This window comes from Nannobrachium achirus (assembly GCF_963921795.1).
Source record: "Nannobrachium achirus genome assembly, chromosome: 23".
In the NCBI taxonomy this organism is placed as follows: domain Eukaryota; kingdom Metazoa; phylum Chordata; class Actinopteri; order Myctophiformes; family Myctophidae; genus Nannobrachium; species Nannobrachium achirus.
Genome location: NC_137830.1, coordinates 52,831,824 through 52,857,723, shown reverse-complemented (window position 1 = coordinate 52,857,723; position 25,900 = coordinate 52,831,824). Strand labels below are relative to the sequence as shown.

Genomic DNA, 25,900 nt, shown 5'->3' with positions numbered 1-25,900 from the left:
TCTTCCCTGTATCGTTCCAATTTTAGCACTACTTTACCTCATGGTTCCACCTCGTATATATATATATATATATATATATATATATATATATATATATATATATATATATATATACCGCCCCCTTCTCGAGGGGGCCCAATAGGAAATGGGCCCGGGTGTGACATGTGACCGTTCGGACACACTCACTCAGTAAAATCACAGAAATGAAAACCAAGGCTTAAAGTTAATGAATTGTATTTTTTTGGGTGGGAAAAAAACACTGGGAAGAATTTTATGGTGTGGCCCCTTTAACTTGTTTTTGCACATCTTCATGTCCACGAGGGCACAAAGGCAACGTCGCCAAGGACTATTTAATCACCCGCTGATAAAACAACACTTCCTGAATGGCCTGTTGAACCATTAATATTAAGCTGTGGGTTTTCTTTATCAAAGTCACACAACAAACAGCAGCCTTTCCTTCCTACTGTGTTCACCTTCCACATCAACGTGTAAAAACCTCAACCTTTTAATCAAGTGTTTCTACTGTGTTTACAGAACGGTAGCAGCTATCGTCTCGGCCCGGGGATGTGAGCACCTTTATTTACACAGTCATGGCCTGCTCACTGAGCTAAGCTAATCCTAGGGAGTGGCTACACCAAAACACCTTGCTGGTGGGAGTTTGGCATCGTGTTTACTTTGGAACGGCGACTGTCAGCAAAACAAACGCTTAGCAGAGTAATTACGCATTAAAACAAACGCTTAGCAGAGTAATTACGCATTAAAAAGACCTTGAGGAAAAACTGTAATTAGAGCGAGACAGAAACACTGTGTTCTTACCAGTGGTACTAATCTTGACAGTAATATTATATTACATAATACACAAAATACTACATATTTTAGTCATCTGAAATGTTTTAGTCTAGATTCAGTCGACTAAATCTACAATTCATTTCGCCAATTCATTTAATGATTGATATTTTAAGCTCCCAACGCACCGCAGCACGACGCGTTGTGAGAGCTTGTAGATTTGCAACTTTCAGAGTGCAACAATGAAACTATGTAATCTCAGAGCAGGTTGTGGGGGTCCCTGCTTCACCTCTCTCTCAACTAAGGGGTCCTTGGCCTGAAAACGTTGAAGACCCCTGCACTAGTACCTCCTAACTTTTGAATATTTAGTCTTAGTTTTAGTCATCATAGCCTAGTTAGGTCAAACCCAATTTATTTAATCAATTGATAATTTAATAACAAAAATAAATCTTAGGGGGAAGGAAAATCCTTTTTTGTTTTTCTTTTAATACAGTAGCATAAATCAACCGTGAAGTCTACAAGTCTGCAAAAGCAAACTACTTTCAACCAAGCCTGCTTTGATTTATTTATTTTCATTTAACGTGTCGCATTACACCTTTATTGCATGATACCTTTGCATAAAACAGGGCTCATGTGGTTCCTCAGCCGCTAATATATAGACCTAACATTTTTTCACATCTATTCCTTCATAATAAAAAATAATAAAAAACACGATCATTTTGATTAATTAAAAAATAAATAACCTATAATAAAATAGACGATAAGCCCTACCCCCTTTGACATGGACTTAGTGGGCCTGGGAGGCGGGGTCTAGGATGTAAGGGAGGCGGGGTCTAGGATGTAAGGGAGGTGGGGTCTAAAGGATGTAAGGGAGGCGGGGTCTAAAGGATGTAAGGGAGGCGGGGTCTAAAGGATGTAAGGGAGGCGGGGTCTAAAGGATGTAAGGGAGGAGGGGTCTAGGATGTAAGGGAGGCAGGGTCTAGGATGTAAGGGAGGCGGGGTCTAAAGGATGTAAGGGAGGCGGGGTCTAAAGGATGTAAGGGAGGCGGGGTCTAAAGGATGTAAGGGAGGCGGGGTCTAGGATGTAAGGGAGGCGGGGTCTAAAGGATGTAAGGGAGGCGGGGTCTAAAGGATGTAAGGGAGGCGGGGTCTAGGATGTAAGGGAGGCGGGGTCTAAAGGATGTAAGGGAGGCGGGGTCTAAAGGATGTAAGGGAGGCGGGGTCTAAAGGATGTAAGGGAGGCGGGGTCTAGGATGTAAGGGAGGCGGGGTCTAAAGGATGTAAGGGAGGCGGGGTCTAAAGGATGTAAGGGAGGAGGGGTCTAAAGGATGTAAGGGAGGAGGGGTCTAAAGGATGTAAGGGAGGCGGGGTCTAGGATGTAAGGGAGGCAGGGTCTAGGATGTAAGGGAGGCGGGGTCTAAAGGATGTAAGGGAGGCGGGGTCTAAAGGATGTAAGGGAGGCGGGGTCTAGGATGTAAGGGAGGCAGGGTCTAGGATGTAAGGGAGGCGGGGTCTAAAGGATGTAAGGGAGGCGGGGTCTAAAGGATGTAAGGGAGGCAGGGTCTAGGATGTAAGGGAGGCGGGGTCTAGGATGTAAGGGAGGCGGGGTCTAGGATGTAAGGGAGGCGGGGTCTAAAGGATGTAAGGGAGGCGGGGTCTAAAGGATGTAAGGGAGGCGGGGTCTAGGATGTAAGGGAGGCGGGGTCTAAAGGATGTAAGGGAGGCGGGGTCTAAAGGATGTAAGGGAGGCGGGGTCTAAAGGATGTAAGGGAGGCGGGGTCTAGGATGTAAGGGAGGCAGGGTCTAGGATGTAAGGGAGGCGGGGTCTAAAGGATGTAAGGGAGGCGGGGTCTAAAGGATGTAAGGGAGGAGGGGTCTAGGATGTAAGGGAGGCGGGGTCTAGGATGTAAGGGAGGCGGGGTCTAAAGGATGTAAGGGAGGTGGGGTCTAAAGGATGTAAGGGAGGCGGGGTCTAAAGGATGTAAGGGAGGCGGGGTCTAAAGGATGTAAGGGAGGCGGGGTCTAGGATGTAAGGGAGGCGGGGTCTAAAGGATGTAAGGGAGGCGGGGTCTAAAGGATGTAAGGGAGGCGGGGTCTAAAGGATGTAAGGGAGGCGGGGTCTAGGATGTAAGGGAGGCGGGGTCTAAAGGATGTAAGGGAGGCGGGGTCTAAAGGATGTAAGGGAGGCGGGGTCTAAAGGATGTAAGGGAGGCGGGGTCTAAAGGATGTAAGGGAGGTCAGAGGTCAAATGCTTCCCGTGCCTGACATTCCCAGCAGTGGGAATGTGTGTGTGTGTGTGTGTGTGTGTGTGTGTGTGTGTGTGTGTGTGTTGTGTGTTGTGTGTTGTGTGTGTGTGTGTGTGTGTGTGTGTGTGTGTGGTGTGTTGTGTGTGTGTGTGGTGTGTGTGTGTGTGTGTGTGTGTGTGTGTGTGTGTGTGTGTGTGTGTGTGTGTGTGAGCCACATAGAGAGAGAACCTCTACAGTGGAATGCCAGGGGTGTGTAAACATTGTAAACATTACGTCACATCATTTCAAACAATCGCTGGAGATCTGCACTTGACGACTCCAAGGCCGTTCAACTCTAAATGACTCAGTGAATCATGACGATCGTTGTTGTTTTGCTTTCAAGGAACGGCGGACGGAAAGACGAAGAATACACTGATGTTTGTATGGCGTCAGTATCGTTAAACAGTTAAACAATATATAATAAATAAGTTATAAGTTATAAGTGTTTATCGTTAAACAGTTAAACACTACATGACCGGGGTCCCCCAGGGATAGATACTTGGCCCCCTCCTTTTCTGTTTATACGCCAAAGATCTTCCCTGAAAATAACCGCTACAACAAAGTCAGATTTAATCTGTGAAAATAGCCAATCTACAAACTCATAAATTGGCACATTTTCACCCAAACATTGCCCCAGAATAGTGACGGGGCAAGTAGTTAAAAAGCCTGACCATCCTTAAGCACTCTGCTACCAACCTACTCTATTAACCCATTAACTCATACCCTGCCAGAAAGACGTTTTCTATAATAAAAAACGTCTTTTTAACTATGGACCTCCCTGCCAGACGTCTTCTGGACATCTTTTTTTTTTAAATAATTAAAAAAAAAAAAAAAAAAATTGAAAAAATCTTTTTTGAAAAAAAATAATTTGGACATCCAACAGTGTACTAGGCATGATTACGACCACGAAATTGCATGTTTAACCCCCATACCAACCCCATCTTTCAAACATGGCAGCCATGTTTGTTTACATTTGAAGAAAACATAAGGGCTGCTTTCTCCTGAATGCCTGAACGGATTTCCAATGAAAAGCATGCACATGCATAGTGCATGATCTATGCACGAATGTGTGCACCAGCGTGCACACTATTTTTTTAACCCTTTGTTGGCGAACCGGCAATATAAGAGGTCCCCACTCTAAATATGGCACCGACTGAGTTAAAACTGAGTACATCATATTACATCATATTTTATGCTTTAACTATTAAAAAATAGCAGTTTTGAAAAATCCTGAAAATTTGTGCAAGTGTCTATGAATATTTTGACCCGATTCCATAAGTGTCTTTTGAATTCTTCTAAGGTTTAAAAAAAAAAAGGAAAAAAAACTTTGTTTCTATGTCAGTGGTGCTCAAAACCTTTTCATGTGAAGGACCCCCAAAATGATATGTATTTGGCCACGGACCCCCATCTCAAAATATTTAGTTCCAGGGACCACCCAGAAGCAAAATTTGAGTTACAAACGTTCGCTTTGAAAATACATATATTCAAAGATTTGCACACATTTTCATGACTTTTTCAAAAATAGCAGATCTACAAGCTCGCAGCTTGTAGATCTGCTATCTTTCACTGGTTAAAGCATTCAATAATTCTAGGCCTAAATGTTAAGCACTCTGCTACCAACCTACTCTATTAACTCTTCCCATGCCACAGACGAGAATTGACGAGAATCATCGCAAAACCCGTCAGTGCCAATGACGGCTTTTGACGAGAATAATAAAAATTGATTATTATTTTTTTATTATTTCTTTTTCATTTTTTTCATTTTTTTTTTTAAAGATGTCAAAATGACCTGAGATCAGAGAGATGCTTTTCTCTGTTTGTGTGTTGGCTCCCTCGTTTAGCTGATTGAGAAAATGTGTGTCCATTCTAGTGGATGGACACTTTTTTTGATTCAAACAGCTCTATCTCTGGAACCATTTGTCTGATTGACAAAATTATTTTTGCCACTGAATCACAACAACTGTGTCTGTTTCTGTGGGGAAAAATTGCATTTACTCATTGCATAGTAAAGAAAAACATACAACATCCTGGCACAGGGACCTTGGGCCATTTTGGCCCTGGCATGGAAAGTGTTAATAATACCTCGGCACCAACAAGGCCAGATTTCCACATTGTTTCGTTCAAATATGCAGGAATCTGTTGCAAAATGTTTGCCGTTGCTCCGGGATTAAAGCACGTCACTCCCGGAGCTTTTCCTGATGGAATGTTTTACAAGCCTTCCTCTGGCTGGGGCAGGGCTGTACCGTGTGTGTGTATGTGTGTGTGTGTGTGTGTGTGTGCGTGCGTGCGTGCGTGCGTGCGTGCGTGCGTGCGTGCGTGCGTGTGTGTGTGTGTGCGTGCATGTCTACCTGCTGCTGGTTTTGGCTGGCTGCACAGGCTGGTCTGAGCCGGTCTGACTGATGCCAGTCAGTGTGACTCCGTCTGTCGGCCGCTTCTTCGTCTCTCGTCTGCTCAGCGTGCGATTCAGGTCTATGGACCAGTCCTAACGCGCACACACACACACACACACACACACACACACACACGCACGCGCACACGCACACACACACACATTAAGACCGATACTATAAATGTTTTCTAAATCCTTTCTAAGTTCTTTTGAAAAACCTATTTTTCTATGATCAGTGGTTCTCAAACTTTTTCATATCAAGGACTCCCAATATCATAATGTATGCCACCAACCACCCATCTCAAAATATTTAGTTCCAGGGACCCCCAGAAGCAAAGATTTGAGATACAAATGTTTGCTTAAAAAAAATATATATATATATATATCAGAGATTGCGTTAGACCGGAAATTGCCGGATTTGACCGATTTATAATGACAAAGACCGGAAAATATAAACCTCATCGGACATAAGGACCGATTGAAAATGACACGGCAGTTCACCGCAAATCTCTTTCTCTCTCTCTCTCTCTCTTTCTCAATGTCTCTCTCTCTCTCTCTCTCTCTCTCTCTCTCTTTCTCAATGTCTCTCTCTCTCTCTCTCTCTCTCTCTCTCTCTCCCTCATCACTCTCTCTCACATGCACGTCTGGTTGCACAAACACACACGGGTTAAGTTACACTTTTTCCTGTTAATAATAACCTGTGTGAAATAAGCTGCATTGGGAGGTAAACGGGAGACACTTTATTGTGAAGGTAAGACAGGAAATGATAGTTGTTGCTGGGTAGGCCTAGTTGTCGGTTTGTTATGTTGTCGCTATGCTCTCTATGAGCTGCCTTGGTTTTGGAATATGAGCACGCAGTTTAAGTTATAGTACATGAATGGACAGTCAAAAATAAGTTGTATTATCAGAACTGTTTAGCCTAAACATTAATTTGCGAACGGGGCGCTGGGGGAGAGAGAAGACAGCAGTCCATTTCAGCGTCATTTTGCAATGCGCACTGTGAACCCATGGGAATTATTGAAGGCACGCAGGACAACTACAACCCATATAAAACAAACTTTATACACTCGATTGAAGTTCTTTATGAGGAGATGTTATGGAAACTGTACAAGATCACCACCAAAGCCTTTTCAACCTTCCCAAAGTTGCATAACAGAGATGCAGGATGATCGTGACCACTCGACCATACTAGTGAGTAGTCTATAATTGATTCCTTTCTGGCCAGATTAATCTATCAACCTATGAAACATTGCGCAGACCCCACTTTCAGACTATTTCTCATTATTCTGTACATTATTATGTGTTGGCCTGAAATATGATGCAGAACAGAAACAACTTGTTATGAAACCATGCAGTATCTGTGCAAACACACAGCCTGCGTGAGTAGTCCAATATAATTAATTTCCTTATGCAAGATGATCGATCATCATCAAAACATACAGCTTCGGAAGATGTATGTTTTTTGTACAGCCTGCTACTCCTTTACATTCAATTAGTTCAGTCCCAACTATACAGCAGGACTTAAACTGTTGTTATTGGCTATGTTTTTGCACCTGCTTGTCATCCATGCATTCAAATGATTATGTCCGGTATTTTTATCAGATGTCCGATAAATTTTAATCATGCCGGTCACGGTGACCGGCTGTTAAAAATCCTAGCGCAACCTCTGATATATATATATATATATATATTCATTCAAAGATTTGCAGATATTGTCACGATTCTTCTAAAATAGCAGATATACAAGCTCACAGCGCGGCACTCGGTGCGGCCCTTGTATATCTGCTATTTTTTTTTAATAGCCAAAGTATAAAATAACCGTTAAAGTGACACAGATGCATTCCAGGTCTAAATGGGTAAAGTACTCAGCCTTGACCCGTGCCATGAGAACTCGTTGGCTAATTCAATTTTGTTTAGTTCAGCGTTAACTCTGCACATAGCCAATTTATCAATTAGCTCACAACACGTTGCGATGCAACAGGATGTGAGCTTATAAGATCAGCTATTTTGAAAAACCTTCTAACATGTTATAGGTGGAGGTACATACATTACAATACCTACGTTTAGGGGTCCTTCCTTGAAATGAAAAGGTTTGAGAGCCACTGCATAACAGGCACCGCATCCAACACTGCAAACCCACACTGCAAACCCACACTTCAACACAACTCTGAACCCATAGAACCCATAGCCTAACCCATAGAACCAGACCCATAGAACCAGACCACCCATAGAACCCATAGCCTAACCCATAGAACCAGACCCATAGAACCAGACCACCCATAGAACACATAGCCTAACCCATAGAACCAGACCACCCATAGAACCAGACCACCCATAGAACCAGACCACCCATAGAACCCATAGCCTAACCCATAGCTCCAACACCAGTGGTGGTGCTTGGGGTGCAACCAGGGGGCCAGATGTCCCCATTTAAAATGAAGCAAACACAGAACTAAAAGTTCTTATGATTGGCCACTAGTTGTGCTGTTCTGGTACCAGAAGCAACATGTTCTCCATAGGATTCCATTCATTTCCCCCCGAACTTTTACATTTGATTTTCTTACCTTAATAAACATTGTCATAAATACTTTATGGTTCCTGTCGTTAGTTTAAAGCCTCGTTTCAATCACCATGATATGTGTTTTGTGAAAATAGATACATTTAAATAAAAAGCGACAATAACCAATCTATAAGATCGTCTTTTTGCCATTTGTTCGTGCGACGTGTATAAAGGTTTTAAGAGGCTAATCCAGCGAGACCTGCAGAAAGCTAATAGACCTCTCTAATCAGTGTGACCTACGAATCTCCTCCAGGTCACGTGAACCGCGGCAGGGGTCACCGAGGGGTCAGAGAATAGAGGAGGGGCGGGGTAGCTTGTATCTGTGTGTGTGTGTGTGTGTGTGTGTGTGTGTGTGTGTGTGTGTGTGTGTGTGTGTGTGTGTGTGTGTGGGGGGGGGGGGGGGGGGGATTCCTGGAAATTGAGACATCCTGGAAAACATATACCGGTATAAACATCCATGTCTGAGGGGAAAGGGAAGGCCGCTCGCACGCACGCACGCACGCACGCACGCACGCACGCACGCACGCACGCTCGCACGCACGCACGCACGCACGCACGCTCGCACGCACGCACGCACGCACGCACGCACACTCGCACGCTCGCACACACGCACGCACACTCGCACACTCGCACGCTCGCACGCACGCACGCACGCACGCTCGCACGCACGCACGCACGCACATTCGCACACGCACGCACGCACGCACGCACGCACGCACGCACGCACGCACGCACAAGACAAGGTTCAATGGCCAGCGAGTGTAGAAGTTACGTTTTCTTCTTCATATTCTGAACAACAAACTAAAACACTGAATCCTTTGTAAACACACCCACACCCACACAAGCATCTGTGAAACACGTAAATGCAAACAAGCGAGGAGTTAGTGACAGTGCTGGTAAGTGGAGGTGAAAAATAATATGAGTATATTATTTTGTCTACATATACGGTATATACACACAGTATACTATACAGGTATAGATATGTATATATATATATATACACACAGTATACTATACAGGTATAGATATGTATATATATATATATATATATATATATATACACTAGGGATGGGACGATATGAAAATGTCGTATCACGATTAGTGTGACAAAATAAATCGTGATTTACAATATTATCACAATAATCAAAATCCTGAGTTGCGACGCGTTGTGAGCTTGTAGATTGGCTATTTGTTGGCAAAGACGTTTGATAGAGAGTGAAAAAAGACTGTATCAAGTACCTATATTATAAGTACCTTTTACCAATTATAGAGGATTTAAGTGGTAGCTCGGCAAATAAAAGGTGAATTGATCCCAGTGCATGACGGAGGACGATATCACGATAAATTAAATCTCCACGATACGATTATCGTGAGTGTTTTCATCATGAGAAACGATAATATTGCTTATCGTCCCATCCCTAATATACACACACGCGCTGTATATATACAGTATACATACAGTATATATACAGTATATATACAGTATATATACAGTATATATACTGTATATAAATATCTCCCTCCCCCAGTGGCCGTTGAGATGGAACGGTCGTCCCATGCAGAACTCACTACGATGGACCTTCTCTTATGGTAGCGAGGCTTGGACCAGTCCACATTCTGTCAGACAGGGAGGGGGGATGAGAGGGTGGGTTTAGTGAAGTCCCATGAAGACAGGCATGTCACACAAGAAAGAGAAAGCAGGGTGATTTGAAGGGACTAGGGTTAGGGTTAGGGTTAGTAACCCTAACCCTAAAGGGACAAGCTTAAGAAGAGGTTCACAGCAGCGTGGGTTAGGGTTAGGGTTAGTAACCCTAACCCTAAAGGGACAAGCTTAAGAAGAGGTTCACAGCAGCGTGGTGGAATGTGAAGAGGTCACAGTTTGGTACGCATCATTTCAGCAGATTATTCAGATTACTACTTAAATAATTTAGATAGTAAGTCTGAATACTGTATATACTGTATAGCTTCTGGATCCTGTAGGATTCCCTAGGACAGTGGTTAGGGTTAGGGTTAGGATTCCCTAGGACAGTGTTTCTCAAATAGGGGTACGAGTACCCCTAGGGGTACACCAGGGCACTGCCGAGGGCACTGCAGGGTACATGAGAAAAAATACATATATGTGAATATGTATTTAGTGTTCTGGTCAATGTCAGACTTTGTGTGAAATTGCTCATTTGTAAATTGTTAAACCAAATGAAATCAATAACTTGATTAGTACAACTGTAACTGAATGGAACGCAATGTTTATTTGCCATTTTGCTGTTTTATTTTGAGCATATTGGCATGAGAACTGGACTTTTGATGTGAACGTTGTCAGGGGAAGGGGGGAAGGGGGGGAAGGGGGGGAAGGGGGTCCTCAGCTTCAGGAATCAGTATAAGGGGGTGCTGCAGTCAAAAAGGTTTGAGGACCACTGGCCTACTAGGACAGTGGTTCTCAAACGTTCTAATGTCAAGGACCCCCAGTTTGATATGCAATGCTCATTTAACTCTAAGAGTTACAGACTATAAGTGTCAAGGACCCCCAGTTTGATATGCAATGATCATTTAACTCTAAGAGTTACAGACTATAAGTGTCAAGGACCCCCAGTTTGATATGCAATGCTCATTTAACTCTAAGAGTTACAGACTATAAGTGTCAAGGACCCCCAGTTTGATATGCAATGATCATTTAACTCTAAGAGTTACAGACTATAAGTGTCAAGGACCCCCAGTTTGATATGCAATGCTCATTTAACTCTAAGAGTTACAGACTATAAGTGTCAAGGACCCCCAGTTTGATATGCAATGATCATTTAACTCTAAGAGTTACAGACTATAAGTGTCAAGGACCCCCAGTTTGATATGCAATGCTCATTTAACTCTAAGAGTTACAGACTATAAGTGTCAAGGACCCCCAGTTTGATATGCAATGCTCATTTAACTCTAAGAGTTACAGACTATAAGTGTCAAGGACCCCCAGTTTGATATGCAATGCTCATTTAACTCTAAGAGTTACAGACTATAAGTGTCAAGGACCCCCAGTTTGATATGCAATGATCATTTAACTCTAAGAGTTACAGACTATAAGTGTCAAGGACCCCCAGTTTGATATGCAATGATCATTTAACTCTAAGAGTTACAGACTATAAGTGTCCCTTTGGAGTGCTGGTGGTCCCTGAACCCGATGCAGAGAAACCATGCCCCAAGAATATCCTACAGTATTCTCTATTATTTGATTTTTTTTACTACATTTTTATCTCACGATTTTGTAACCCATTAATTGCCTAAGCTGTAATCCTGGGCTCTGCTCTCCCTCTGCCAACCTGGGCAGAGCCCTGAACTGAGCTCATGCTTCCTTCAGTGCATGAGGAGTGAGCAGGTCGCTTCTTATTAGACCCTCCAGAAAAACGCGGGCAAAAATCCTTGATATGCGGTGAATTATGCGGGGTTTTTGTGTGAATTTATGCGATGACAATGCAAAACTATGCGAAATATGCAGGAACTTGTGAAAGTTGCGATTAAATGCGAAATTATGCGAAATATGCGGGAACTTAAAAAACATATTTATAGCCTATATACAGTATATATACATATTATAATAAAAATTGATAACTATTAACTCATTTAGTGCCACCCTATCACCACTAGAGGGCGCCCAGTGGCCATAGAATAATAGAGATATGCTGGTAATGCATGCCCAAGCCCTGGAGCCATGACTTGCCAGAACACTTTCCTTTGTGCATGTACAGGAAGAGAATGAAGTTAGCTTGAAGTTAGCTATTGGCTACCAAGCATTTTAGAAGATCTATTTTCGGCAATTTAGCCACGATTAAACCTTGCACACCTCATGCATGGGAAAAAAACAGAGAAGAATGAGCTCTAAAAAATCCAATGCAATCCTGGATTGCATTGGAGTGGATTTGTGCAGTTTGTTCACAGCTTTCAAACAAAAAAATCCGATTGGAAATCCGTTCAGGCATTCTTGAGATAATAGCCATTATGTTTTACATGTTATGTAAACAAAAATGGCTGCCCTGTATGTTAGATGGGGTTGTATGGGGGTGGAACATGCAAAATCGCGATTGAAATCATGTTCACTAGATTTGATGGGGTCCAAAAAAAAAAATCAAATTTTATTTTTTCAAAAATTATTATTATTATTTTTTTTTATATCCCGAACTAGTTCGGGATAGGCACTCTGGGATGCGATAATAATCCCGAACTAGTTCGGGATAGGCACTCAATGAGTTAATTAAACCACTTTAATATACAGTACACTGGCTATTTGGAAATAGACAATCTACAAGCTCACAACATCACTAAGTAGTCATCAAAGTAGTCAAAACACGAATTTAAGGGTCCTTGAGTGAATTGAGAAATGCAAAACAGACTTTTGACTGCCTTTCATTATTTTCAAGGCAAAAAAGCAAACCTGTCAAATATCTGCAATTTAATTACCTTAATGGGCTACATCAAGGCAAAAATAATTACCCTATGGCCTATGCGATTGCTAAGGATACAGCTCACTGCTAAAGCAAAACTCTGGTTTATTTATGTGGTTTTGCTCTCTCTAAAGGGATTTAAGGGATTAAAATGTTATGCATTCAATTGCTGTTCCTATCCATCCATGGAATACTGCGTGCTACTTTTTTTCGGAGAGGTGCTCGTTTGCTTTGAACGGCAACGACGCAACGTTTCAAACGGAGTACAATGGAGACCTCAAAACAAGTAGGATAAACTTTAATTTGTCGTTTCTTGAAGTTTGAGGACCGAGGAAGAGTGTGTTATTCTAGCGTCACGTTGGCGAGGGCCAACGCTCATACCGTATAGCCTACATTATGCCTGCATCTCTCTCTCTGCCTGCAGTTCTCACGGTGCAGCGTGCACGCAATCGCACGGCACACACACACACACACACACACACACACACACACACACACACACACACACACACACACACACACACACACACACACACACACACACACACACACACACACAGAGGAGCCACGGGTTTCACAGCGCATCATTGTGATTGAACGGTGAAGCGATATGACTTTATACTTTTATGCGAAAAAGTGCGGGGATTGTGAAATCAAGCGATGCCCGCATATTTCGCATATTTTCCGCGGAAATATGCGAAATATGCGGTGAATATGCGGGGATTGTGAAATCATGCGAGCCCCCTCATAATCAGCGGCATTTATTGATTATTGCGGGAAATTCTGCGATCGCATAATCGCGTTTTTCTGGAGGGTGTATCTTATCACCTGACAGGGGGGAGTTTCCCTGGTTTGGACGTAGCGCGTGGAAGGAACACGTTATTCCAACCAGTTCCTTTCCCCTCCATCAGGCCATCCCCCGGCTGGCCAGGGGGAGGCAGTATAGAGACCAGGATTACTGCATGTTTTTGTGAGGGTATCAACCCTAGGAGACACGGGGAGAACATGCAAACTGTGTTTGTGAGGGTACCAACCCTAGGAGACACGGGGAGAACATGCAAACTGTGTTTGTGAGGGTATCAACCCTAGGAGACACGGGGAGAACATGCAAACTGCGTTTGTGAGGGTATCAACCCTAGGAGACACGGGGAGAACATGCAAACTCCACACAGAAAGGCCCTTTCGCCAACCCCAGTACGCTCTATTGTTATGGCCACAATTAAATAGTCTGAAATCAGTGATTAAACAGAGAAATAACAGATTTGATTAATTAAGGAAATGTGATTGACAGTATAATCACTGGGGATAACGGAGGAACAGGTTTGCCCACAATGCCTTGTTTTTCTTTTTACTTTCAAGATGGCTTCAAGGCAAGCAATGTTAAATGTTCAAAAGTTGTTGGACAGGTTCCGTCGATGAGGCAACTTTCTCTGTGTGTGTGTGTGTGTGTGTGTGTGTGTGTGTGTGTGTGTGTGTGTGTGTGTGTTTCTAACAATGCCATCCTCTGTGCTCCCCAATTACCCAACCTTCCCCCAACAAACACCCAGAATGAAGCGTCCCAATAAACCTTGTCTGTCTGCAGCATCGGCCGCTAGAAATCCTGGAGCTGCAGGCTCAACCACGCAGCCAACTCCTCTCCTCTCCTCTCCTCTCCTCTCCTCTCCTCTCCTCTCCTCTCCTCTCCTCTCCTTTACCCAACGTCCCTTTGCTCCCTAGGGTTAGGGTTAGGGTTAGCTAACCCTAACCCTAACCCTTTCCCTCAGTTCTCCTCTCCTCTCCTTTACCCAACGTCCCTTTGCTCCCTCTCCCTCAGTTCTCCTCTCCTCTCCTTTGGATGGTCACATAAAACACTGTTGCTCCCAATGCCACTCTTGTGATTTACCTTGTCGTCTTCTGGAGCCAAACGATGCGCTCACAAGGACCAAACGATGTGCTCACAAGGACCAAACGGTGCGCTCACAAGGACCAAACAATGCGCTCACAAGGACCAAACGATGTGCTCACAAGGACCAAACGATGTGCTCACAAGGACCAAACGATGTGCTCACAAGGACCAAACGATGTGCTCACAAGGACCAAACGATGTGCTCACAAGGACCAAACAATGCGCTCACAAGGACCAAACGATGTGCTCACAAGGACCAAACGATGTGCTCACAAGGACCAAACGATGCGCTCACAAGGACCAAACAATGTGCTCACAAGGACCAAACAATGCGCTCACAAGGACCAAACGATGTGCTCACAAGGACCAAACGATGTGCTCACAAGGACCAAACGATGTGCTCACAAGGACCAAACGATGTGCTCACAAGGACCAAACGATGTGCTCACAAGGACCAAACGATGTGCTCACAAGGACCAAACGATGCGCTCACAAGGACCAAACGATGCGCTCACAAGGACCAAACGATGTGCTCACAAGGACCAAACGATGCGCTCACAAGGACCAACCGATGCGCTCACAAGGACCAAACGATGCGCTCACAAGGACCAAACGATGCGCTCACAAGGACCAACCGATGTGCTCACAAGGACCAACCGATGCGCTCACAAGGACCAAACGATGCGCTCACAAGGACCAAACGATGTGCTCACAAGGACCAAACGATGCGCTCACAAGGACCAACCGATGCGCTCACAAGGACCAAACGATGCGCTCACAAGGACCAACCGATGTGCTCACAAGGACCAAACGATGCGCTCACAAGGACCAACCGATGTGCTCACAAGGACCAAACGATGTGCTCACAAGGACCAAACGATGCGCTCACAAGGACCAAACGATGCGCTCACAAGGACCAAACAATGCGCTCACAAGGACCAAACGATGTGCTCACAAGGACCAAACGATGTGCTCACAAGGACCAAACGATGTGCTCACAAGGACCAAACGATGTGCTCACAAGGACCAAACAATGTGCTCACAAGGACCAAACGATGTGCTCACAAGGACCAAACGATGTGCTCACAAGGACCAAACGATGCGCTCACAAGGACCAAACGATGCGCTCACAAGGACCAAACGATGTGCTCACAAGGACCAAACGATGTGCTCACAAGGACCAAACGATGTGCTCACAAGGACCAAACAATGTGCTCACAAGGACCAAACGATGCGCTCACAAGGACCAAACGATGCGCTCACAAGGACCGGCATGAACCCAGGCCGTTAACTCCCACAGTCTGACGGGAGGAAAGCTAAGAGCTATGGAAAAGCGCTCCTATTTTTTGACATTTTTCATAAACCATTCAAATCCTCCTTTCGCTAGACCAAAACGTTATTTTCTAGTGCAACCCTGTCCCAACAATAGTTTTTCAGCCGAGTATGAACCAAGACATCTATCCTTATAGTGTGAAATGTTTGGTTTCTTAGCTTATTAGTTCTTAAATTATTTTCTTCTTTCAATTTACTAGTACCCCAACACAACACTCCTCCAATCCCAGGCCAGGCTTTTACCTGATTCATACGTAGCATGCGGCATATCTCTCTCCACAAATAACACATAACGTGAGCTTATATGTCAGTTGTTTTGGTGCGTGACACACTCATGGAACTACAGCACATAGACATCTCTAGCATCATCAGCAGGCCAACATGCTGTACCTCAAACTGGGGCCAGTTCATGGGTTAGGGTTAGGGTTAGGGTTATGTACATGTATGTACATAGACATCTCTACTATCATCAGCAGGTCAACATGTTGTACCTCAAACTGGGGCCAGTTCATGGGTTAGGGTTAGGGTTAGGGTTAGGGTTATGTACATGTATGCACATAGACATCTCTACTATCATCAGCAGGCCGACATGCTGTACCTCAAACTGGGGCCAGTTCATGGGCATGCCTGGTCCGTGGTTGGAGCGGAACCACTTCAGGTCTTCCTCTGCGTCGCAGGCAGTTACCGTGTCTTCCAACGTGTGGTAGATGGTCTGGAATCTGTGGACAAAGAAGGACCACACTTTAGTTTGCCACTCGCAGCCTGACATGTCAAACATCTGCAGAACATAGTCACACAAAGACATGAGGCAAGGAGACACGAGCTTCCAACACCGTGGAAATTCAACGGGCCACATGGAGATATCATTAATATATGACATATTATATATCCACCAGTAAGACTCCCTAATCGGGAGATAAGCGACCGTAGGTCACTTATCTCCACAAATAGGGCAAAAATGTGTTTTTCCAAAATCTGCCTGAGCCATGTTGATGACATGAGTGTAGACATACTGTGTAGAGATTTTCGTGATTTTAGGGCAACATCTGTAGGAGCAGTGTCCAAAAATGTGTTTTTAAAAATCGGCCTGAAGGTGGCGCTATATGGGACAGATTCATGTTGATGGGATGAGTGTAGACATATTGTGTAGCAATTTGCGTGATTTTAGGGCCAAAACTGTAGGAGTAGTGGGCAAAAATGTGTTGTAAAAATCGGCCTGAAGGTGGCGCTAGAAGAGGGCCATGTGAGAAATGAGGGGTGGGGTCTCCGCGTTGCCTTGGCGGACGAATAGGTACCGGCCCCGGCTCTCCCGGACGCTCCTAGGCCGAGTTACGGCATTTTATGTGAGCTGCAGTGGAGGGGGTCCTCCACTGGGGGCGTCACCACTTTTGCATCCATTCTGGAGCACCAGGAGTGGGTGGTCCCCAGGAATTCCCCGTGAGCAGCCCCGTTGGGGTGGTCATTTGGTAATTTTTGCACATGTGCTCATTTTTTACACTTGGGGGTCCCCGAGGGAGCTGGGGGTCCCTGGAGCTCCGGGGGTCCTTGGAGGTTGTAGTGGCAGGTAAGGAGTGTGTGTGCAAAATCTGGCATGGATCGGGGCAACGGTTGCGGAGATATGAGCAGGGCAAAAGTGTGACGTCTGACGTGTGACGGACGGACTGACTGACGCACGGACACCTGGTGGAGCTTTCTGTAGTAAGTGCGACCTACGGTCGCAATTAATATATGACATGTTTAGATGGGCCACATGGAGATATCATTAATATATGACATATTATATATCCATTAATATATGACATATTTAGATGGGCCACATGGAGATATCCATTAATATATGACACATTCATAGAGGGGATTCAATGGGCCACATGGAGATATCCATTAATATATGACATATTTAGATGGGCCACATGGAGATATCCATTAATATATGACATATTTAGATGGGGCACATGGAGATATCCATTAATATATGACACATTCATAGAGGGGATTCAATGGGCCACATGGAGATATCCATTAACATATGACACATTCATAGAGGGGATTCAATGGGCCACATGGAGATATCCATTAATATATGACACATTCATAGAGGGGATTCAATGGGCCACATGAAGATATCCATTAATATATGACACATTCATAGAGGGGATTCAATGGGCCACATGGAGATATCCATTAATATATGACACATTCATAGAGGGGATTCAATGGGCCACATGAAGATATCCATTAATATATGACATATTTAGATGGGCCACATGGAGATATCCATTAATATATGACACATTCATAGAGGGGATTCAATGGGCCACATGGAGATATCCATTAATATATGACACATTCATAGAGGGGATTCAATGGGCCACATGGAGATATCCATTAATATATGACATATTTAGATGGGCCACATGGAGATATCAATTAATATATGACATATTTAGATGGGCCACATGGAGATATCCATTAATATATGACATATTTAGATGGGCCACATGGAGATATCCATTAATATATGACACATTCATAGAGGGGATTCAATGGGCCACATGGAGATATCCATTAATATATGACATATTTAGATGGGCTACATGGAGATATCCATTAATATATGACATATTTAGATGAACGGAACTCAGACAGAACCTGCACTGTTATTTTAGGGTTAAACAACATAGAGGGGATTCAATGGGCCACATGGAGATATCCATTAATATATGACATATTTAGATGAACGGAATGCGCATCTGAATAATTAGACAGAACCTGCACTGTTATTTTAGGGTTAAACAACATAGAGGGGATTCAATGGGCCACATGGAGATATCCATTAACTCATATGCTGCCATGGCCGAGGAGCCCGAAAAAATCCCGTTGTACGGCCCTGCCACGCCCGAGGAACCCGAGAATTTTTTTTTTTTTTTGAAATTTTTTTTTTTCAAAAAAAATTTTTTTACACCAAAAAATGTAGTAGGCATGATAGCGATCGCACAATTGCATGTTTAACCCCCATAGCAACCCCATCTTTCAAACATGGCAGCCATCTTTGTTTACATTTTAGGAAAACATAATGGCTGCTATCTCATGAATGCCTGAACGGATTTCCATTCGGATTTTTTTGTTTGAAAGCTGTGAGCAATGTGGACACACGTGGTGCATTATCTAGGCATGGGTGTGCATGATCCGTGCACTATGAATTACATGGAAGTCTATGGAGACAGTTTGGCATATGAGAGTACGAAGGTATTGTTAAATGGCAGCAGATGAGTTAATATATGACATATTTAGATGGGCCACATGGAGATATCCATTAATATGACACATTTAGGTGGTGTCTTACTAGTGATTGGTGGAGAGGTGGAGGGGTCTTACTAGTGATTGGTGGAGAGGTGGAGGGGTCTTACTTGTGATTGGTGGAGGTGTCTTACTAGTGATTGGTGGAGAGGTGGAGGTGTCTTACTTGTGATTGGTGGAGAGGTCGAGGGAGGGGTCTTACTTGTGATTGGTGGAGAGGTGGGTGGAGGTGTCTTACTAGTGATTGGTGGAGAGGTGGAGGGGTCTTACTTGTGATTGGTGGAGAGGTGGAGGGGTCTTACTTGTGATTGGTGGAGAGGTGGAGGGGTCTTACTTGTGATTGGTGGAGAGGTGGAGGGGTCTTACTTGTGATTGGTGGAGAGGTGGAGAGGTCTTACTTGTGATTGGTGGAGAGGTGGAGAGGTCTTACTTGTGATTGGTGGAGAGGTGGAGAGGTCTTACTTGTGATTGGTGGAGAGGTGGAGAGGTCTTACTTGTGATTGGTGGAGAGGTGGAGGGGTCTTACTTGTGATTGGTGGAGAGGTGGAGGGGTCTTACTTGTGATTGGTGGAGAGGTGGAGAGGTCTTACTAGTGATTGGTGGAGGGGTCTTACTTGTGATTGGTGGAGAGGTCGAGGTGCTCCTTGACCTCCAGCAGCAGCTCTCTGAAGAAGCGGATTCTTCCGTCCTCAAACTGCTGCCACGTCTCAAACACCTGCTCCATGTTCTCCATGTACTGAGGAGTCACCTTGTCCAGGTCTTCTAGAGACTTCTCATAACGCTCCTTGGTCTGACACACACACACACACACACACACACACACACACACACACACACACACACACACACACACACACACACACACACACACACACACACACACACACACACACACACACACACATCAGTATATGCTCCATGTACTGAGGAGTCACCTTGTCCAGGTCTTCTAGAGACTTCTCATAACGCTCCTTGGTCTGACACACACACACACACACACACACACACACACACACACACACACACACACACACACACACACACACACACACACACACACACACACACACACACACACACACACACACACACACACACACACACACATCAGTATATGCTCCATGTTCTCCATGTACTGAGGAGTCACCTTGTCCAGGTCTTCTAGAGACTTCTCAGGGTTTCCTGCAGCACTTTACAGGCCAGGCGCCCCGCCCGGCCAGAAAAACCACCCGCCCCCCCAAGGGTATTAAAAAAAAAATATATATATATATCTATATTTTTTTTTTTTTTTTGAAAAAAAAAAAAAAACTTTTTGGACCTCCAACAATGTACTAGGCATGATCGCGATCGCGAAATTGCATGTTTAACCCCCATACAGGCATGCAAACTTGTAGCTTTTCGGCGAAAATTGCCGTTTTGAATCCAAATTGGTCATTTGTGTGAATCGTGCCATCAGAGCAGCAGTGAGAAGAGGAGCGTTTATTTCTTATTCTCTGCTCCGCCTGTTTAGTCAGTACAATAGTGTTGAAAGTGGATGGGGAAGTTGGTCGGTTTTATTTTGTAACAAATCAAGCGCTCCCTTCTCTTCGCCACTGCACTGTCTGCGAGCCACAGAGCAGAGCGCTCAAACTTAAAGTTGCAAAGTTGCTGTAGCCTGTAGTGTGGTGTACTGTCTGTAGTTGTGCAGCCAGTGACTGTGGACTTACGGTTTTTGATTCGCTTGCATCGCGGTCCTGTGCTAGTCTGCGTCGATGCGTGACGTTATATAATCAATTATATCTTTGTTGATTTTCGACGATGATGCGCTAGCTACATGCTAACGCTAATGCCTTGACCTGGGAGCGTTTCGCTATTATGCCTCCGTTCTTTCTGCCTACAGAGACTAGTAACAAAAAGTCTCTCAAGAACAGACTAACTGAGCTCCAGTTACAAGTGAAAAGGATCAACCTTTTATTTGACGATGACTAGATTGCAAAAAGTCAGCCAGGAGAATCCACTAAATAAATCATCTGTGATTTACAACAGACACTGTTTCCCAAACCCTGGGTCGGGACCCATTTGTGGGTCGTTGACACATTTTTTGGGTCCCATAATTTTTGGTTTCCTACATTTCGTTTTTAATTACAAACTTATTATTTCAAAACATTTTCAAAAAACATTCCCTCCCAAAAAAAGATAAACATTCATGATTAAAAAAAAGTAGATTATTTTTCTTATTTCACTAATAAAAAAATACAAATGATCTAAGAAATTATCTTAGAAAACAAATAGGCCTATTTAAGAAGTAGTGGAAATAGCTGATCTACAAGCTCACAGTGCGCATTGTGTCTCTGTCTATGACTGTCTCTGTCTATTAAAGACAAGTCCCTAAATATTAGGATACTCTTATAACTATATCCATAGGCTATATTATATTTTATTGTAGATTCAATGTTGAATAAATGTGGATGATAGCATGTAGTTGTGTTTTCTGTCATCATGGGCACATTCATGTGTTTTTATAGGGCAAAAATAAGAATTAATATTAAAAATTAAGTGAATTAATTACTCGAATTAATTAATTAATTATCAAAAATCTTCTGCGCACGCGAGATCCCCCCCTGGTCAAGACTTTTTCCTGCAGGAAACCCTGCTTCTCATAACGCTCCTTGGTCTGACACACACACACACACACACACACACACACACACAAACACACACACACACAAACGCACACACAAACACACGCGCACACGCACACACACACACACACACACACACACACACACATCAGTACTTTCACCAAACATCGTGAACATGTGTGCAAGTCTTTGAATATTTTGACCCGATTCTATAAGTGTCTTCTAAATCCTTTTAATGTTTTCTTTTTCTTAGTTTTTTGGAGCGGTGAAAGCGCTCCCAATAGACAGGTATGTCCGTGGGTATGTGGCTGGCTGGCTGGGTGGGTGGGTGGCGGGCTGGCCATGTCCGTAGCCTGGCAATACCTTGAGTGGCCACACACAACACACTAGTTAAAGGAGGGGCGCTGTTTTGTGCAGGCCAGGCACACTCACCACTCACTCACAGGCACAGTTTACTCACTCACTCACTCACATAGGGTACAGCTGCTCAAATTCACCGCTCCACTTCGAACCAAGGTTTGATTTTTTAACTATATTTCTATGTCAGTGGTGCTCAAACTTTTTCATGTCAAGGACCCCCAAAATGCCTGCACAGTGCACACCATAACACGCATGATAATAATAATAAAGTAGCTGAATAAAGTATTAGCTGACTACAAACCTCTTAATCGCCATAGAAAGAACTGCCCTGCACGCACACTGCAGGGGTTAAAGCAAAACAACTATTTTCAGACCATGTCCCAATATGTGACCTTTGAAACATGGAATGCTCAGCGCACACCAATATTTGGGGTGTTTTGCTGAAGTTCTGAACTGCCTTCACTGAATGTGTGCACATATCAATGCTTCATTTTATAGAAGTATCTTCTGAAGTTCTGTTGTATTCTATTGCTTGTCTGGCCATTTCAAATACTCTTATCATGAAATTATAACTGCTTTTTAGTTTGGAGATCACTTGACTCGGGTTTTGACAACTTTGTCATTCATCGCTACACCTCCCCCTTATTTATTATTTTTTTTGCAGATCTGCACTGATCTCAGAGATATCCCCTATGGCAGGGTTCCCCAATAGGCGGCCCGCGGGCCATTTGCGTCCCGCGGGGGGCTACTGTCTGGCCCCCACCAACCCCAGTAATAATGGTGGTATAAGAGCAGCAACAACACTAGTATATCGTCATTGTCGGGTGGAAAACCCGTATCTCAAAATGTGTACGTTATTTCGCAAGGTAAAGCTCTGCTTCATCAAACAAGGTCGTCGCACAAAAGTAGTGAAAACAGCAGATCTACAAGCATACAACGCCTCGCGGTGCGAGGCGTTGTATGCTTGTAGATCGGCTGTTTTCACAATGATAAATCACAATGATAAATGCAAAATGAACGGTTTTGGACATACAAGATTTTCACCCGACAACAACGATATCCGAACTGTCACTGGAGTAGCCGGAACGCCACCGTCGCCCCCTGCAATGTTGTGGCCCTCGGCTTGGTACCCTAGACATGATTCATTGTTGTGGCCCTCGGCTTGGTACCCTAGACATAATTCAATGTTGTGGCCCTCGGCTTGGTACCCTAGACATGATTCAATGTTGTGGCCCTCGGCTTGGTACCCTAGACATGATTCAATGTTGTGGCCCTCGGCTTGGTACCCTAGACATAATTCAATGTTGTGGCCCTCGGCTTGGTACCCTAGACATGATTCAATGTTGTGGCCCTCGGCTTGGTACCCTAGACATGATTCAATGTTGTGGCCCTCGGCTTGGTACCCTAGACATGATTCAATGTTGTGGCCCTCAGCTTGGTACCCTAGACATGATTCAATGTTGTGGCCCTCGGCTTGGTACCCTAGACATGATTCAATGTTGTGGCCCTCGGCTTGGTACCCTAGACATAATTCAATGTTGTGGCCCTCGGCTTGGTACCCTAGACATGATTCAATGTTGTGGCCCTCGGCTTGGTACCCTAGACATAATGCAATGTTGTGGCCCTCAGCTTGGTACCCTAGACATGATTCAATGTTGTGGCCCTCGGCTTGGTACCCTAGACATGATTCAATGTTGTGGCCCTCGGCTTGGTACCCTAGACATAATTCAATGTTGTGGCCCTCGGCTTGGTACCCTAGACATGATTCAATGTTGTGGCCCTCGGCTTGGTACCCTAGACATGATTCAATGTTGTGGCCCTCGGCTTGGTACCCTAGACATAATTCAATGTTGTGGCCCTCGGCTTGGTACCCTAGACATGATTCAATGTTGTGGTCCTCGGCTTGGTACCCTAGACATGATTCAATGTTGTGGCCCTCGGCTTGGTACCCTAGACATGATTCAATGTTGTGGCCCTCGGCTTGGTACCCTAGACGTGATTCAATGTTGTGGCCCTCGGCTTGGTACCCTAGACATGATTCGGCCCTTGGGGAAAAGTAATTGGGGAACCCTGCCCTATGGGATCCTTCAGACTGCGTTACCTTCTGAACTTCCTGCTGGCATTTCTCCACCTTGTCCTGGAGCTTCTTCAGAGCCTCAGGGTTGCTGTTCTCCAGCTTGCTGCTGTTTTCCCGGCTGCTCGCCAGCTTCTCCTCCTTACAGGCTGAGTGGAAGGCCTTCTTGGTCGTCTCCACCTGTAGATTTACACCAGATTTACACCAGATTTACACCAGATTTACACCTCGCCAGCTTCTCCTCCTTGCAGGCTGAGTGGAAGGCCTTCTTGGTCGTCTCCACCTGTGGATTTACACCGTGGAACGCGCAGAGAATGTTAGGGAGGCAGGGACTGAAACTTTTTTTTTTTGTCCATTTTTTGTACCCAGAAATGGACAGATCTCAGAAACAAATTACAGAGAGAGATGAAAATAAATCACCATATACAGTGGGCAGGGTCTACCATTCAGCATTCACTAGAAAACTACTTTGTTCAAGGAGGATTTGCTGGGTGGAAAAAAGCTGGACTTCTCTATGCAGTATGCAGTATGCTGCCAGCATTAGGTACAGCATAATGCAGTATGCTGCCAGCTTTAGGTACAGCATAAGGGCAGCAATCATAAACAGTTTGCAGTAGTGATTATTTTAAACACATTTTTGAACACATTTTGAACACACACTGCTCCTACAGATTTTGCCCTAAAATCCTGCAAAGCGGTACACAGTATGTCTAGAGTCATGTGATCAACATGGATCTGTCCCATCTAGCGCCACCATCAGGCTGATTTTTACATGCGACCTCAGGGTGACTTATCTCCTGATTTAGGGAGTCTTACTGGTATATGTATATTTAGGGAGTCTTACTGGTATATGTATATTTAGGGAGTCTTACTGGTATATGTATATTTAGGGAGTCTTACTGGTATATGTATATTTAGGGAGTCTTACTGGTATATGTATATTTAGGGAGTCTTACTGGTATATGTATATTTAGGGAGTCTTACTGGTATATGTATATTTAGGGAGTCTTACTGGTATATGTATATTTTTAGAGGAGGCTTAAAGGACTGGGGTTAGGGTTAGCATTAGGGTTAGCATAAGGTATTTAGTGGGTAGGTTTAGGGTTAGGGTTAGGGTTAGCATTAGGGTTAGCATTAGGTATTTAGTGGGCAGGTTTAGTAGTGATAGGGTTAGGGTTAGGGTTAGGGTTAGGGTTAGCATTAGGTATTTAGTGGGCAGGTTTAGTAGTGATACCTTGTTTAAAGGACTGGGGTTAGGGTTAGCATGAGGGTTAGCATTAGGGTTAGCATAAGGTATTTAGTGGGTAGGGTTAGGGTTAGGGTTAGGGTTAGGGTTAGGGTTAGCATAAGGTATTTAGTGGGTAGGGTTAGGGTTAGCATTAGGGTTAGCATTAGGTATTTAGTGGGCAGGTTTAGTAGTGATACCTTGTTTAAAGGACTGGGGTTAGGGTTAGCATGAGGGTTAGCATTAGGGTTAGCATAAGGTATTTAGTGGGTAGGGTTAGGGTTAGCATGAGGGTTAGCATTAGGGTTAGCATAAGGTATTTAGTGGGTAGGGTTAGGGTTAGCATTAGGGTTAGCATTAGGTATTTAGTGGGCAGGTTTAGTAGTGATACCTTGTTTAAAGGACTGGGGTTAGGGTTAGCATGAGGTATTTAGTGGGTAGGTTTAGTAGTGATAGGGTTAGGGTTAGGGTTAGGGTTAGGGTTAGCATTAGGGTTAGCATAAGGTATTTAGTGGGTAGGTTTAGTAGTGATTGGGTTAGGGTTAGGGTTAGGGTTACCATGAGGTATTTAGTGGGTAGGTTTAGTAGTGATACCTTGTTGCTTAAAGGACTGGGGTTAGGGTTAGCATAAGGTATTTAGTGGGTAGGTTTAGTAGTGATAG

The 25,900-nt window shown here is 44.1% G+C and overlaps 1 protein-coding gene across 2 annotated transcripts in view; it reads right to left on the bottom strand.

The window, feature by feature from the left end:
- pacsin2 (protein kinase C and casein kinase substrate in neurons 2) overlaps positions 1–25,900 on the bottom strand; it is a 102,525-nt gene that overhangs the window by 17,105 nt on the left and 59,520 nt on the right. For both annotated transcript variants that reach the window (XM_080754036.1, XM_080754037.1), the window contains exons 5-8: positions 24,041–24,193; positions 19,573–19,748; positions 16,257–16,377; positions 5,420–5,553 (exon numbers count right to left, since the gene is read on the bottom strand). In XM_080754036.1, coding sequence (XP_080610162.1) covers positions 5,420–5,553; positions 16,257–16,377; positions 19,573–19,748; positions 24,041–24,193 — 584 coding nt within the window. The remainder of the gene's footprint in view (positions 1–5,419; positions 5,554–16,256; positions 16,378–19,572; positions 19,749–24,040; positions 24,194–25,900) is intronic.